This window comes from Hemiscyllium ocellatum, chromosome 8 (genome assembly GCF_020745735.1).
Source record: "Hemiscyllium ocellatum isolate sHemOce1 chromosome 8, sHemOce1.pat.X.cur, whole genome shotgun sequence".
In the NCBI taxonomy this organism is placed as follows: Eukaryota; Metazoa; Chordata; class Chondrichthyes; order Orectolobiformes; family Hemiscylliidae; genus Hemiscyllium; species Hemiscyllium ocellatum.
The window spans coordinates 109,864,237-109,878,555 of record NC_083408.1 but is presented as its reverse complement, the minus strand read 5'-3'; the positions used below and the strand labels follow the sequence as shown (position 1 = coordinate 109,878,555).

Sequence of the window (14,319 nt, the reverse complement as noted above, 5' to 3'; positions counted from 1 at the left end):
ATTACTGCAAAGCAGACTACTGAAGAATTTACTGAATGCAGGCTACGTATAATTCCAGAAAGCCCTCAGTGAGGTTCTCTGCTCGAAATTAACATAAATGACTCTGGATTTGGCACCAACTCTAACACTCCCTCCATCACTGACGCTCAGTCGCAGCAGTGTGTGTTATCTACAAGATACATTTCAGAAATTCACCATTCTGACTTGGAACTATATTGCCTTCCCTTCACTGTTATTGGATCAAAATCCTGGAATTCCCTCCCTAAGTGCTTTGTGGGTCTGTCTACAGCACATGGACTGTAGCGGTTCAGGAAGGCAGCCTAGTACCACCTTCCCAAGGGTAATTCAGGATGGGCAACCAACAGCATCATCCACTGCGCAAGAATGAATAAAAAAAATCAACAATTGCTTGGGATGTAGGAGAGGGAGGGTGAGTAATAGAAAGATACACAGCATTTGGTGGAAGGTGGTATCTCCCTCGGCTTGGTGGAATTGGTGTGTTTTATTTATTTTTGATGTGGCTGTCACTGGCTAATCTCTAATTATCCAGGGTCAGTTACGGCCAACCCATTGCTGTGGGTCTGCAGTCCCATGTGGATGAGGCCAGGTAAGGATGGCAGTTTCCTACCCTAAAGGACATTAGTGAACCAGATGGGTTTTTCTGACTTTCATTAGATTCTTAATTCGAAAATTTTATTAAATTCAAAATCTACTATCTGCTGTGGCAGGATTCGAACTCAGATCCCCAAAGCATTACCTGGGTCTTTAATAGTCTCGCGATAACACCACGAGGCTATCACTGACTCAGATGAACAATTGGTGAGTTAAGACCATTAAGTGAGCAGAAGGAGAACATTCAACCAATGATTAAGCTGTGCCATTGGATGAGATTATAGCTGAGCTGTACATCGAAATCTGCAGATAATACCAAGGAGGGAGAGGGAGAAGGAGAAACAGAGACAGAGAAAGCTGAAGAGATCACACAAAGCTGGAGCGAACATGAGGCAGTGGAAGGTGCCGAAGAAGGTAAATGGGAACATCTTGTTGATATTAAAATGCTAGGGAATGGGGAAAAAAATGGATTTAATTCTGTGTACAGAAATCACTAAAAGTTAATGCACAGACACAAACAGTAATCAATAAGGTTAATGGAGTAATGCTCTTTATCTGAATGGGTAAGAGCACAAAACAGAAAGTGATTCTTCAGAACCTTGCTCGTCTTCCATTCAGAGCTCTCCATTTGGTATTGGACTTGATGCCTTGCAAGGATAAGGTAGGTTCACAAGAATTAAACCAGGACTGAAAGGGCAGGTGGAATAAACTTGCCTTGTATTACCTTGAATTTAGAATGTTGAGGGGAGATCCGATCAAGGAACTGACGATTTTAAAGAGGTCAGGGTGAGTGCTGAGAAATTACTTCATTTGGCACAGCAGTCCCAGAGAGTTTGAAATTGAAGTCTATCAGGAGAGAGAGGGGAATTGATATCTGTTGTAGGAGGAGATGAAGGATGAAGTTCAGGTAATCAGTTCAGCTGTAATCTCACAGAAAGTCTAAATGGTCTATGCCATTTGCTTATGTAGTTTAGATTAGATTCCCTGCAGTGTGGAAACAAGCCATTCGGCCCAACCAGTCCACACTGACCCTCCGAAGAGTAACCCACCCAGACCCATTCCCCTACATTATGGACCTAGCACTATGCTGAAAATGTGTTGCTGGTTAAAGCACAGCAGGTTAGGCAGCAACCCTATTCCTGAGATGCTGCCTAGCCTGCTGTGCTTTAACCAGCAACACATTTTCAGCTGTGATCTCCAGACCTCATTTTTTACTCAAAGACCTAGCACTATGCGCAATTTAGCATGGCCAATTCACCTGACCTGTACGTCGTTTGGACTGTGGGAGGAAACCGGAGCATGGTGGGGTGGGGAGGGGAGGGGGGAAAAGAGAGAGAGAGAGAGAGAGAGAGAATGTGCAAACTCCACACAGACAGTGGCCCAAGGTGGGAATCGAACCCGGGTCCCTGGTGCTGTGAGGCACCGTATCCTAACCACTGAGCCACTGTGCCGCCCCAGGTGATGAAATTTAAAATTAGGACAGGGGTGAAAAAGTGGATTAAAAGATGGACAGAAATGAGAAGAGAGGGTAGATTGAAACAATTCCCATAGATTGAGGAATCAAAGACATGGTCTAAAAATTAGGAAACACTCCCTCACACAAACTGAGCAGAAATTTGGGATGCTCCTCAGTACCGGATGTTTACGACCATGGCTTTAAATTTAGGGTCTATGCTGGTGGGAGGGTGTTTGTACCTGACAGTAAACCCAGGTGGTTTGATTGTTAGAAGGAAAGGTTGGATTTTTTAAACTGATAAGAAAGTATTTGTGCTCGGAGGCAACAAAAGCTGTCTCTCAGTTCAGATCTGAGTCTCCCACAGTCCCAGGGAGGTGCTAAAGGCACCAGGTTCTGATTATTACTGATCACAATATAAATGTAGAAATGATCACAGAATGAGCAATCACTGTTGTATAAATCATTGCAGTTGTTTCAAAGTCGGTATTCTTGCTCCAGCCCTGATGAGTACAAGTCCAAATGCTTTTGCAACATACCTCGCTCATCAGTGATTTCCCAGTTCTGTGTTGCCAAGCGATAGACTGGTGATTTTTCAGGCCGAGAGCTTCAGTGACGTGTTTCCCACTGTCACAAACTCTGTAACCAGCGGGCACAGGTTTAAAGGTCAAACAGGGTGGTGCAATTCAAATACCTTTCATCAGATGAAAGGTCCTACTGCTCCTCGAACGCTGCCTGACCTGCTGTGTTTTATCCAGCACCACACTTTATTGATCCTGACTCTCCAGCATCTGCAGTCCTCACTATCTGCTCGACAAATACCAACATATACAGACTATACTAAACTACAGAGTAAATATAGGATGAACCACAGGAGATAGAGAATCCCTTAATCTTATCTGATAGTCCTTATGGTTTCGTATGTACTCTAAGACTCCCGAGCCTCACTTCATATGAAACTCTAGAGTGTAATGAGGCTCCTTTCAGTTTCTTCCTTACCTGGCAGAGACGGATGTTGGGATATGGATGTGCATCCTCATGCAGTTCTGCTTTAGACTGACGTTGCTCTCCATGGACAATCAGTAAAGGCTTTGTCCTGAAAGTCAGCAATTGGAAAGTGAAGATCAATGAAAAGTGACTTTTCCTACTTCATGATGTTTTACTCTTCAGCGCCAGCTTTGGCTCAGCGGGCAATGACTTCTCACACCTGGCTCAGCAGATCAGGGGTTCAAATCCAAGTCCAGAGTCTAGAGTCCAAAACAACTAGATTGAGCCTCCCAGGGTGGATCAGACGGGGTGCTGCATTGTGTGATGTCCAGTGTTTCTGATGAGATACTTAACCGGGGGGCCCTCACCCTCAACTCTGATGACTGTAAAAGATCTCACAATTCTATCCTAAAAGAAAGCAGGTAAGTCTCCCCTGGCCAATAGTTATCCCTCGGGTAGCATCACTGATTATCTGGTCGTATGAATATCGAACTTAGGAGCTGGCCATCAGGCCCTGGAGCCTGGTCCAATACTTGTTACATTTCATTGGACGAGTATGCTAGAAATCGAGACCCCATACTCCCAGAGTCAACACAAAATTAAACTTTTTATAAGTTTGCACAAATTTACCTAGCTTTTAAACTCAGGTTGATAGAAAGCATGAACTAAGTTTGCATATTTAACAAGAATTACAAATTATTACAAAAAATTAGATAGCTGGTTTTGAGAAGATTTGTAGCTCAGGTTGAGGTTCTGGATGTAGGTTTGCTCATTGAGCTGGAAGGTTCATTTTCAGACGTTTTGTCACCCTACTAGGTATCATCAGTGAAACCAGATTGGCTTCATCCAGAGGCACACTGAAGATATTACCAAGTAGGGTGATAAAACGTCTGAAAACTAACCTTCCAGCTCAGCGAGCAAACCTACATCTAAAAAATTAGATTCTAGCTATGGTGTACCATTATGAACCACTGATATCCAACTGTACTGATTAGACATCAAACCACCACCACCCCCCGGCCTTATAAAAGTCTCCCTGTCTCACACACAGACGACACATTAAAAAACTGGGCATTACAGGTGGAGGGAAAGACTGGGAAGGCAGTTCAATAGTGCCTATCCACAGGAAATTATCCTTTTAGCTTACTACTCTTTGATTTTCCTCCTCCACTTATTTGCAGGGGTTTTCACAACTAAAACATCGCTGACTTATTGTTTAAAGGACACAACTTACAGCAACTGAAAGGGAAAATAAACTGGCTTTCAGGGTGAGGTGTTCTTACTTCAGAGTTAAGGACTGCTCCTTCCTTAAGGACAGCTCCAACGGCTTCTGACTGAATTTTCATGTCCACAACCTTCTCAGCTACCTGAGAGCCATTCACACCGTTTTTTCATAGCATCCGTCCAGTGCAGCAGCAGGCTATTCAGCCCATCGAGTTCACACCAACTTTCTGAAGAGCATCTCACCATTCCCACCCCCACCCTATCGTTATAACCCTGGCTAGTTCCCATGGCCAATCCTGCACATGGCCAAACCTGCACATCTTTGGACTGTGGGAGGAAACCCACGCAGACACGGGGAGAATGTGCAAACTCCACACAGACAGTCGCATGAGAGTGGAATCAAAGCTGGGTCGTTGGCGCTATGAGGCAAGCAGTGCTAACCACTGAGCCAACAGGTTACACCATTGTTGGTAGGCAGAATACCGTTGCCATTTGTTATAGAGATAAGCATGATCTAGAACTCCAAGAATAACTCCACTGTTCTTTTAATCCATCTGAGGGCAAACAAGGCCTCACTTTCACATCTCATTTCAAAGATCACATGTCTGACAGTGCAGCGCTCTCTCAGTACCTCTCCGAACTGCAACAACTTGTGCACATGAAGCAGTCAAAATGCTTACACCTGGCTGAAAACAGATCACATACCACACTGCCATAAACCTTGTGCCCTGGCAATGCTGAGGTCTGCAAAGCAAACAAGATCATCGGGGAGAAAGTGAGGTCTGCAGATGCTGGAGATCAGAGCTGAAATTGTGTTGCTGGAAAAGCGCAGCAGGTCAGGCAGCATCCAAGGAGCAGGAGAATCGACGTTTCGAGCATGAGCCCTTCTTCAGGAAACCTTTTCCAGCAACACATTTTCAGCTCAAACAAGATCATCGGACATGTGCGAGGGCAGTAGGCAGGCTCCATGACGCCTGGCTGAGTATTTGTGAACACTGCAGCAATAGGCAGAGTCACAGGCCTTCAGTAAAAGTGCAGACACTCTGTAATCATCGTCGGTTTAGTTGCCTCAACAGAAAGGCAATGGTTAGAAAGTGAGGACTGCAGATGCTGGAGATCAGAGTCGAGAGAGTAGTGCTGGAAAAGCACAGGCGGTCAGGCAGCATCCGAGGAGCAGGAGAATCGATGTTTCGGCCGTAAGCCCTTCATCAGGAATGTATCCACCTGCTCCTCGGATGCTGCCTGACCTGCTGTGCTTTTCCAGCACCACTCTCTCGACTCTGATCTCCAGCATTTGCAGTCCTCACTTTCTACTAGTTGATTTTAACCTTACTGTGAAGCCTCTTCTAAGGATGCCTACCTTGAAGAAATTCTCCTCCTCTCTCTACAAGGAAGGATCTTATTGAGTCCCTCAGTCACTGCACACCACCCCCTCCCCCCAGGTCACCTTCTCTTCCCTACACACCACCCCCTCCCCCCAGGTCACCTTCTCTTCCCTGCACACTACCCCCTCCCCCAGGTCACCTTCTCTTCCCTACACACCGTCGCCTCTCCCCAGGTCACCTTCTCTTCCCTGCACACTACCCCCTCCCCCAGGTCACCTTCTCTTCCCTACACACCACCGCCTCTCCCCAGGTCACCTTCTCTTCCCTGCACACTACCCCCTCCCCCAGGTCACCTTCTCTTCCCTGCACACTACCCCCTCCCCCCAGGTCACCTTCTCTTCTCTGCAGCTTTTCCTGATGAAGGGCTTGTGCCCGAAACTTTGATTCTCCTGCTCCTCAGAAGCTGCCTGACCTGTCGTGCTTTTTGAGAAAAGCAATGGGGGTTGTTATAGAACACAGAACATTCCAGCACAGCACAGGCCCTTCGGCCCTCGATGTTGCACGACCTGTGAAACCAATCTGAAGCCCATCTAACCTGTACTATTCCATTTTCACTTATGTGTCTATCCAATGACTATTTAAAAGCCCTTAAAGTTGGTGAGTCTACTACTGATTCCAGATGATGTTATTATGGTAGATCAGATCCCGAACCAAAGTCTGGCTTGAAAGATCATATTTTCAGACCTGGCTTTTTACAAAGGTAAGTCTTTCACTAAAACAGAAACACACAATGCTGCAGATTCAGTTTTAACAATAGATCAGAAATCCATTACACACAAGAAGGTTTGTAGTTCCTTGATGGTGGAGTCACAGGTAGATAGAAGAGTGAAGAAGGCATTTGTATGCTTTCCTTTATGGGTCAGAGCTTCAGGTATTGGAGATGGGAGGTCATGTTGCAGCTATTGGTCAGGCACTTTTGGAACACTGTGTGCAATTTTGGTCTCCTTCCTATCGGAAGGATGTTGTGAAACTTCAAAGACATTTAGAAAGATGTTGCCAGGGTTGGAGCGTTTAAGCTAAAGGGAGAGACTATTTTCCCCGGAGTGCCAGAGACTGAAGTCATCAAGGTTTATAAAATCACGAAGGGCATGGACAGGGTAAACAGACAAGGTATTTTCCGTTTTTTGGGGGGGGCAGGGGCGTGGGGGGGTAGTGAGCACTCCAGAATTAGATGCATAGGGTTCGGATGAGAGGGGAAAAATTTAAAAGGAACCTAAGAGGCAACCTTTTCACACAGAGGGTGGTGCGTGTGTGGAATCAGCTGCCAGAGGAAGTGGTGGAGGCTGGTACAATTACAACATTTAAAAGTCATCTGGATGGGTATATGAATAGGAAGCGTTTAGAGGGATATGGGCCAAGTGCTGGCAAATGGGACTAGCGTAGGTTAGGATATCTGGTCGGCATGGATGAGTTGGACCAAAGGGTCTATTCCCATGCTGTGCATCTCTATGATCTTATAAATGAAAATCAATTCATCAATTGCAAAACTGAAAATGAATACAAAATGATCACATATAACACAAATTTAAAAATGTTGAATCACACAATGGACCACAATCCCATGAATCCCAACAGCACTCCTTTACAGTACTCATACCACAGATCATTTACTTCTCCGACATAGGAGGTTTCTTAGGGAGAGTTCAGAAGTGACTGACAAGGGTGTTGCCGGGAATAGAGGGTATGAGTTATCGGGAGAGGCTGGTTAGGTTGGGATGTTTTTCACTGGAGTAAAGGAGGTTGAGGAGTGACCTGATAGAGGTTTATAAAAGGGTATAGATAAATTGACTAACAAAGATCTTTCCACCAGTTTAGGGGAGTTCAGAAGTAGAGGGCATACTGTTAACGTAAGGGGAGAAAAGTTTAAAGTACAGCCGAGGGGCAAATCTCCATGCAGAGGGTGGTTCATATGTGGAATGAACAGCCAGAGGAAATGGTGGATGCAGGCACAGTTACAACATTTAAAAGACATTTGGATAGGTACATGAATAGGAAATGTTTAGAGGCATACGGGCCAAACACAGGCAAGTGGTACTGGTTTAGTTTGTGAAACTTGGTCCGCATGGATGAGTAGGACTGATGGTTCTGTTTCTTTGTATGACTCTATGAGTTTATGACTTAACTCTGGCTTCAGAGAATCTGATCACTTCACATAACTGAGTGCAGACATTCTCAACTTCTAATAGCCCTTTCAACATTTAAACCAAACAGTGTAGGTTTGGAAATTAAAACTAAACTCCTTACAGTGAACTCCTTACTTTGATATAACTTATATCTCAAGAGCTCAAAACTATCTCCCTTCTTTAGGAGCAACTGTTTGACACATTCAGCTTCAACCAAGACTTATGAAAAACTGTAACTGAAACCCAAAAGTTATTTTCAAATACTGTGTCTCCTCTCATGAAAAGGAAAAAAAACAATCTATAACTTTTAAACTGAAAGCTTAATGCAAAACCGATTTTTTAGATTACTTACAGTGTGGAAACAGGCCTTTTGGTCCAACACGTCCACACCGACCTGCCGAAGTGCCACCCACCCATACCCCTACATTTACCCCCTACCTAACACTACGGGCAATTTAGCATGGCCAATTCACCTGACCTGCACATCTTTGGACCGGAGCACCCGGAGGAAATCCACACAGACACGGGGAGAACGTGCAAACTCCACACAGTCAGTCGCCTGAGTCGGGAATTGAACCCGGGTCTCAGGCGCTGTGAGGCAGCACTGTGCCACTGTACACTCTTTAAAGCTCTCTCAAAGTAAACAAATTCCATAAGCCCATAAGAATTCTCTTTGCCTGATGTTTTTAAAAAGAAATCACCATGCCGACAAAATACTTAGAAGTTAATTACCAAATCCTTTCCAAAACACAGAGACAAAAAGAACACATGCCACTAGCTCAAACCCAAGCTCTGAATTAAGTGGAATTAAAATATAGATAAATCACAGAGCTTGTACCACAGGACTCACCTGAATTCTTCAGGGTACTGCTTTACCAGCCAAGGAATGTCAATGCAGTAATTAAACTGAAATGTAAAAAACATTCATTTTTGATATTAGTTCTCCAGTTAGCAAAAGAGTCCTTCTGTGTAGTAGCAGCCTGGTGTAACGGCAAGTCTGGGACAGAGATACCCAGCAACAAGATCAAATATTTACATAGAACATAGAACATTACAGCGCAGTACAGGCCCTTCGGCCCTCGATGTTGCGCCAGCCTGTCTTACTAATCTGAAGCCCATCCCACCTACACTATTCCATTTACATCCATATGTCTGTCCAATGAAAGTATCTCTGTACCTTCCTCGCCAACATTGTCATTTTCTGTGTTAAACACTGTTGAAAAATATTTATTTAGTGTTTCCCCTATCTCCTCTGCCTCCACACACAACTTCCCACTACTATCTTTGATTGGCTCTAATTTAACTCTCGTTATTCTTTTATTCCTGACATATCTATGGAAAGCCTTAGGATTAACCCTGATCCTATTGACCAACAACTTCTCACGTCCCCTCCTGGCTCTTCTGAGCTCTCTCTTTAGGTCTTTCCTGGCTTCCTTGTAACCCTCAAGCCCCCTATCTGAGTTTTCACATTTTGCCCTATCATAAGCCTTCTTCTTCTTCTTGACCATAGATTCCACTTTCTGAGTAAACCACAGCTCACGCGTTCTATAAGGTCCGCCCTGTCTAACAGGTACATACTTATCTAGGACACACTGGAGCTTTTCCTTGAATAAGGTCCACATTTTTAATATGCTCATCCCCTGCAGTTTCCTTCCCCAATCTGTTCGGGGAGGGAGCTCTAGGATTTTGATCCAGTAACATTTCAGGAACGATGTTATATTTCCAGGTCTGGATAGTCTGTGTGGCTTAGAGGAGGAACTGCAGGAGATGGTGTTCCCATCTGCCTGCTGCCCTCATCCTGTTAAATTATTGAGGTTATGGATTTGTGTGTGGGGGGGGGGTACCAACACAGTACTAGACAAAAAGGTCAGAGGCTGTTGTAAGAGAAGAGCCATGGGGAGTAACCTGAAGGTCATGTGGATCAGTCTCTCAGAAAGAATCTTCTGAACTTAGACAAGATACTTAATAGATTCTTAAATTTCTAAGGAATACGTGAAGCCAAATCATCACAGCTGACCAACAGACCACACAGGAAGAACAAGTTTAAGGTAGTTACTTAACAGTAATTGTTTAAATCTGAGCTTTATTATTAACCAGAACAAGTTTTCACAAAACCTTACCGTGCAGGAGGAGACTATGTTCACAGTGGCTCTCTGACAGGATTATCCAATTAGTCCTACTCTCTTGCCTTTTCCCCACAGTCCTGCAAGTTTCACTTTTTCAAGCATGCCTCCATATTCCCTTCTGAAAGTTATTGAATCTGCTTTCACGCAGGATAATCCAGATCGCAACAACCTACCTTCTTGAAATAAATTTGCATCTCCCTCTAGTTCTTTTTGCTGATCACCCTCTGATTACCAAGGCTTCTGCCAATGGACATATTTGTTCTGTCCATTATCACTTTGAGTGCCTCTATTAAATCTTCCATGAACTCGGATTTTAAAGAAAACAACCTTTTCTCTTGAACGTGTGTAACCCCGCCCCCATGAGACCAATACCTGGCAGAGTATTCTCACCTGAGCTGATGCCTTAATCGTCCCAAAGAGTGGAGATAAAATATCTGAAAGAGATTTTATTTTTTAAAATAGATGAAAACTTTCATTTTCTCTTAGTAACATTCTAATACAGAGGCAATTAACAAGACCAAAGAAAAAATGACATCAAAGGAAGAATTTGGAACACTCTGCAAGAAATGGGCCAAATAGCCTCCTTCTCTGCCATAATAACTGTAAACAAACATATGTAATCCACATTTCTTGAAATATATTCATGTGCAAAAGTATAGATCTTTTACAAGTGGAGTCAGGGAAGTGCATAGCGGGGGATAAAGAAATAGAAGAGAAGCTAAACAAACACACTGTGCCTGTCTTCACTGAAAACCTCCCAGAAATGAAGGAGAATCAAGGGACTGACATGAAGAATGAACTAAAAGTTACTGTATTGGCATTAGTTAAAAAAAAACTAGAGAAGTTGATGGGACTCAAAGTCGATAATTCCTTTGGACCTCGCGCTGAAAGCGGTGGCTGTAGAGATATTAGTTAAATTTGGTAGCTATCTTTCTAAATTCTTTGGAATGGCTCCTACAGATTAAAAAGTGGCAAATATAACCCCACTAGTTAAGAAAGGAGGAACAGAGAATAGAATGAGACTTGTTAATCTGACATTAGTCTTATGGAAAAATGCTAGAATCTATTAAAGATGTGATTACAGGACCCTTAGAAAATAATGGCAGGATTAGGCAGTCAACATGAATTTCTGAAAGGGAAATCATATTTAGCAAACCTGTAGGGAGTTCTTTGAAGATGTAACTAGTAGAACAGACAAAGGGGAAGCTGATGGTTGTACTACACTTAGACTTTCACAAAATTTCAGATAAGTTCTCACACAAAAGGTCAGTAATCAAAATTATAGTACATGGGTTTGGGGGAATATATTGGCATGGATTTAGAAATGGTTAATAGACAAACAAAAAATAAGAATGAACCAGTCACTTTCATGAAGTCAGACTGTGATTAGTGAGTTATCGTAAGGTTTAGCTCCCAGATATTCACAATCAACATCAATGATTTGGACTTGAGGATTAAATGTAATATTTAAATGTTGGCCTTCATTGCGATAGGTTTCGGGTACGGGAGCAGAGATGTGTTGTTGCAGTTATACAGGGTCTTGGTGAGATCAAACCAAGAATATTATGTGCAGTTTTGGTCTACTTTTCTGAGGAAGAATGATCTTGCTCTCGAGGGAGTATAGCGAAGGTTTACCAGGCTGAATCCAGGGATGGCGGGACTAATGAATGAGGAGGGGTTGAATTGGTTAGGATTTCGCTGAAATTCAGACAACTGGGGGAGGATCTCACAGAAACTTTAAACATTTTAACGGGATTAGACAAGGTAGATGCAGGGACGGTGCTCCCGTTGGTGGGTGTGTCCAGAACCAGGGATCACAGTCTGAGGAATTTGGTTAGATCATTTAGGATGGATATTTCTTCATCAAAGAGTGGTGAGCTGGTGGAATTCATTACCACAAGAAGCAGTTGATGCCAAAGCATTGAATGTATTCAAGGGGCAGTTAGATATAGCACTTCGGGTTAATGGGATCAAAGGTTATGGGGAAAACACAGAATTAGGCTACTGAGTTGAATGATCAGCCATGATTGTAATTAACAGTGTAGCAGGCTCGAAGGGCCGAATGGCCACCTCTTCCTCCTATATTTCTGTTTTCCAAGTTTGTAAATGACACAGAACTAGACGGAAGTGTAAGCTGTTAGGAGAATGCAAAGACATGTCAAAGGGATTTCTGGAGACGTTACATGAACAAAAAGGAATTTGGCAATGTGCAGTTATCCACTTTGGTTGGGAAAAAACACAGAAATACACAGTATTTCCTAAATTGTGAGAAGCTGGGAAATGCTGAACCTCAAAGGGACTTGAGTGTCCATGCTCATCAATCACTGAAAGTTAACAAGCAGGTACAATAAGCTATTGGATAAGGAAGTGGTTTATTACAGGAGGGTTTGAGCATTTTCTGAGACTGTATCTCAAAATAAGAGGTAGAAGCTTTAGATGTGGGATTAGGAGGATTCCGCTCACTCAGTGAATGGTGAATGTGCAGACTATTTGGGAGGTAGGGGCATTGATTATGATCACGAAAGAGATTGATACATTTTTCCATGCTGAACACATCAGGGGATACAAGGAAACTGCAGGAGAATGGTGTTGAAGTAGAAGATCATCCATGGTCTCATTGAATGGGGAAGCAGGCTTGAAATCTGAATGGCTGATGTTTGAGTTCTCCTACTTCTAGTTCTGAGGTTTTTTTAAATTACCAGTGCCTTTGGTTTCTGACACCCAGCATGAACACCTCAATGGTAGATAGTTCTGAGTCAAGAAGGGGAAACTTGTCAAACTAACCTGCTGAACTTTTTTGAAAAGATAACAAACTGTATTGATAATATTGTGGATGTGAACTTATAAAAGGGCATTAGGTAGAGTATCACATAATAGACTTCTGAGGAAAGGTACAGCTCATTGAATAAAATGGATAGTAACAACATGGTTACAAACTGGCTGGAGGATAGGAGATAGAAAGTAATGATAAATGGTCTTTTGGGCAGTAGGAAGATTTGTCATGGAGTTCCCCAAAAGTCAGTTTTGGGACCTTGCTTTAACTGATATAAATAAATGATCTAGAGCTTGATGTGCAGAAGTCAATTTCAAAGTTTGAGGACAATACATACCTTGGGAATATTGCTAACTATGAGGACAGTGTAGAACTCCAAAGGATATTTACAAATTGATGGAATGGGCAGTTGACTAGCTGTAGGCAGGGACAACCACTTAACAGATGCTCTTAATAATCTAGGTGGCAACAAGTTGGCTTTTCAATGCAAATAAAATGGCAAACGGACAATTCTGCTAAAGCTGCATAAAATGCCTTTTAAGTTGTTAACTGCTAATTCTGCAAGAGCTGCATAAGTGACTAACCACAGTCTGCTTCAATAGAAATTAGCAGACAATGTGCCCTTTAAAACATAGAAATAACTTGACTAATTAAGACAGTATTAGCCATCCTGACTGGCCTTCAGGTGCAGTGGCTCAGTTCGTGAGATAAGAGTTGGAAAATAAAGTTGGTTCCCAGGAAATATCATTGAACCAAGTAACTGTCAAATAAAGCAATATCATTTAGGGTGTAGGTTTGCTCGCTGAGCTGTAGGTTTGATATCCAGACGTTTCATTACCTGGCTAGGTAACATCATCAGTGCGACCTCCAAGTGAAGCGAAGCTGTTGTCTCCTGCTTTCTATTTATATCTTTTTCCTGGATGGGGTTCCTGGGGTTTGTGGTGATGTCATTTCCTGTTTGTTTTGAGGGGTTGATAGATGGTATCTAGATCTATGTGTTTGTTTATGGCATTGTGGTTGGAGTGCCAGGCCTCTAGGAATTCTCTGGCATGCCTTTGCTTAGCCTGTCCCATGATAGATGTGTTGTCCCAGTCGAAATGGTGGCTTTTTTCATCCGTGTGTAGGGCTATGAGGGAGAGAGGGTTGTGTCTTTTTATGGCTAGCTGGTGTTCGTGTATCCTGGTGGCTAACTTTCTTCCTGTTTGTCCTACGTAGTGTTTGTGGCAGTCCTTGCATGGAATTTTGTAGATGACGTTGGTTTTGTCCATGGGTTGTACTGGGTCTTTTAAGTTTGTTAGTTTTTGTTTGAGAGTGTTGGTGGGTTTGTGTGCTACTAGGATTCTGAGGGGTCTTAGTAGTCTGGCTGTCATTTCTGAAACTTCTTTGATGTATGGTAAGGTGGTTAGGGTTTCTGGCTGTGTTTGGTCTGCTTGTCGTGGTTTGTTCTTGAGGAATCTGTGGGCTGTATTTTTTGAGTATCTGTTCTTCTTGAATACGTTGTATAGGTGGTTCTCCTCTGTTTTGTGTAGTTCGTCTGTGCTGCAGTGTGTGGTGGCTCGTTGGAATAGTGGTCTGATACAGCTTCGTTTGTGTGCGTTGGGATGGTTGCTGGTGTCGTTAACTATTTGGTCAGTGT

General features: G+C 43.1%; 1 protein-coding gene across 2 annotated transcripts in view; it reads right to left on the bottom strand.

Moving 5' to 3' along the window:
• Nucleotides 1-14,319, bottom strand: part of tdp1 (tyrosyl-DNA phosphodiesterase 1) — a 162,801-nt gene that overhangs the window by 136,875 nt on the left and 11,607 nt on the right. For both annotated transcript variants that reach the window (XM_060828584.1, XM_060828585.1), the window contains 3 exons: nt 10,301-10,344; nt 8,635-8,690; nt 3,065-3,161 (listed from right to left, as the gene is read on the bottom strand). In XM_060828584.1, coding sequence (XP_060684567.1) covers nt 3,065-3,161; nt 8,635-8,690; nt 10,301-10,344 — 197 coding nt within the window. The remainder of the gene's footprint in view (nt 1-3,064; nt 3,162-8,634; nt 8,691-10,300; nt 10,345-14,319) is intronic.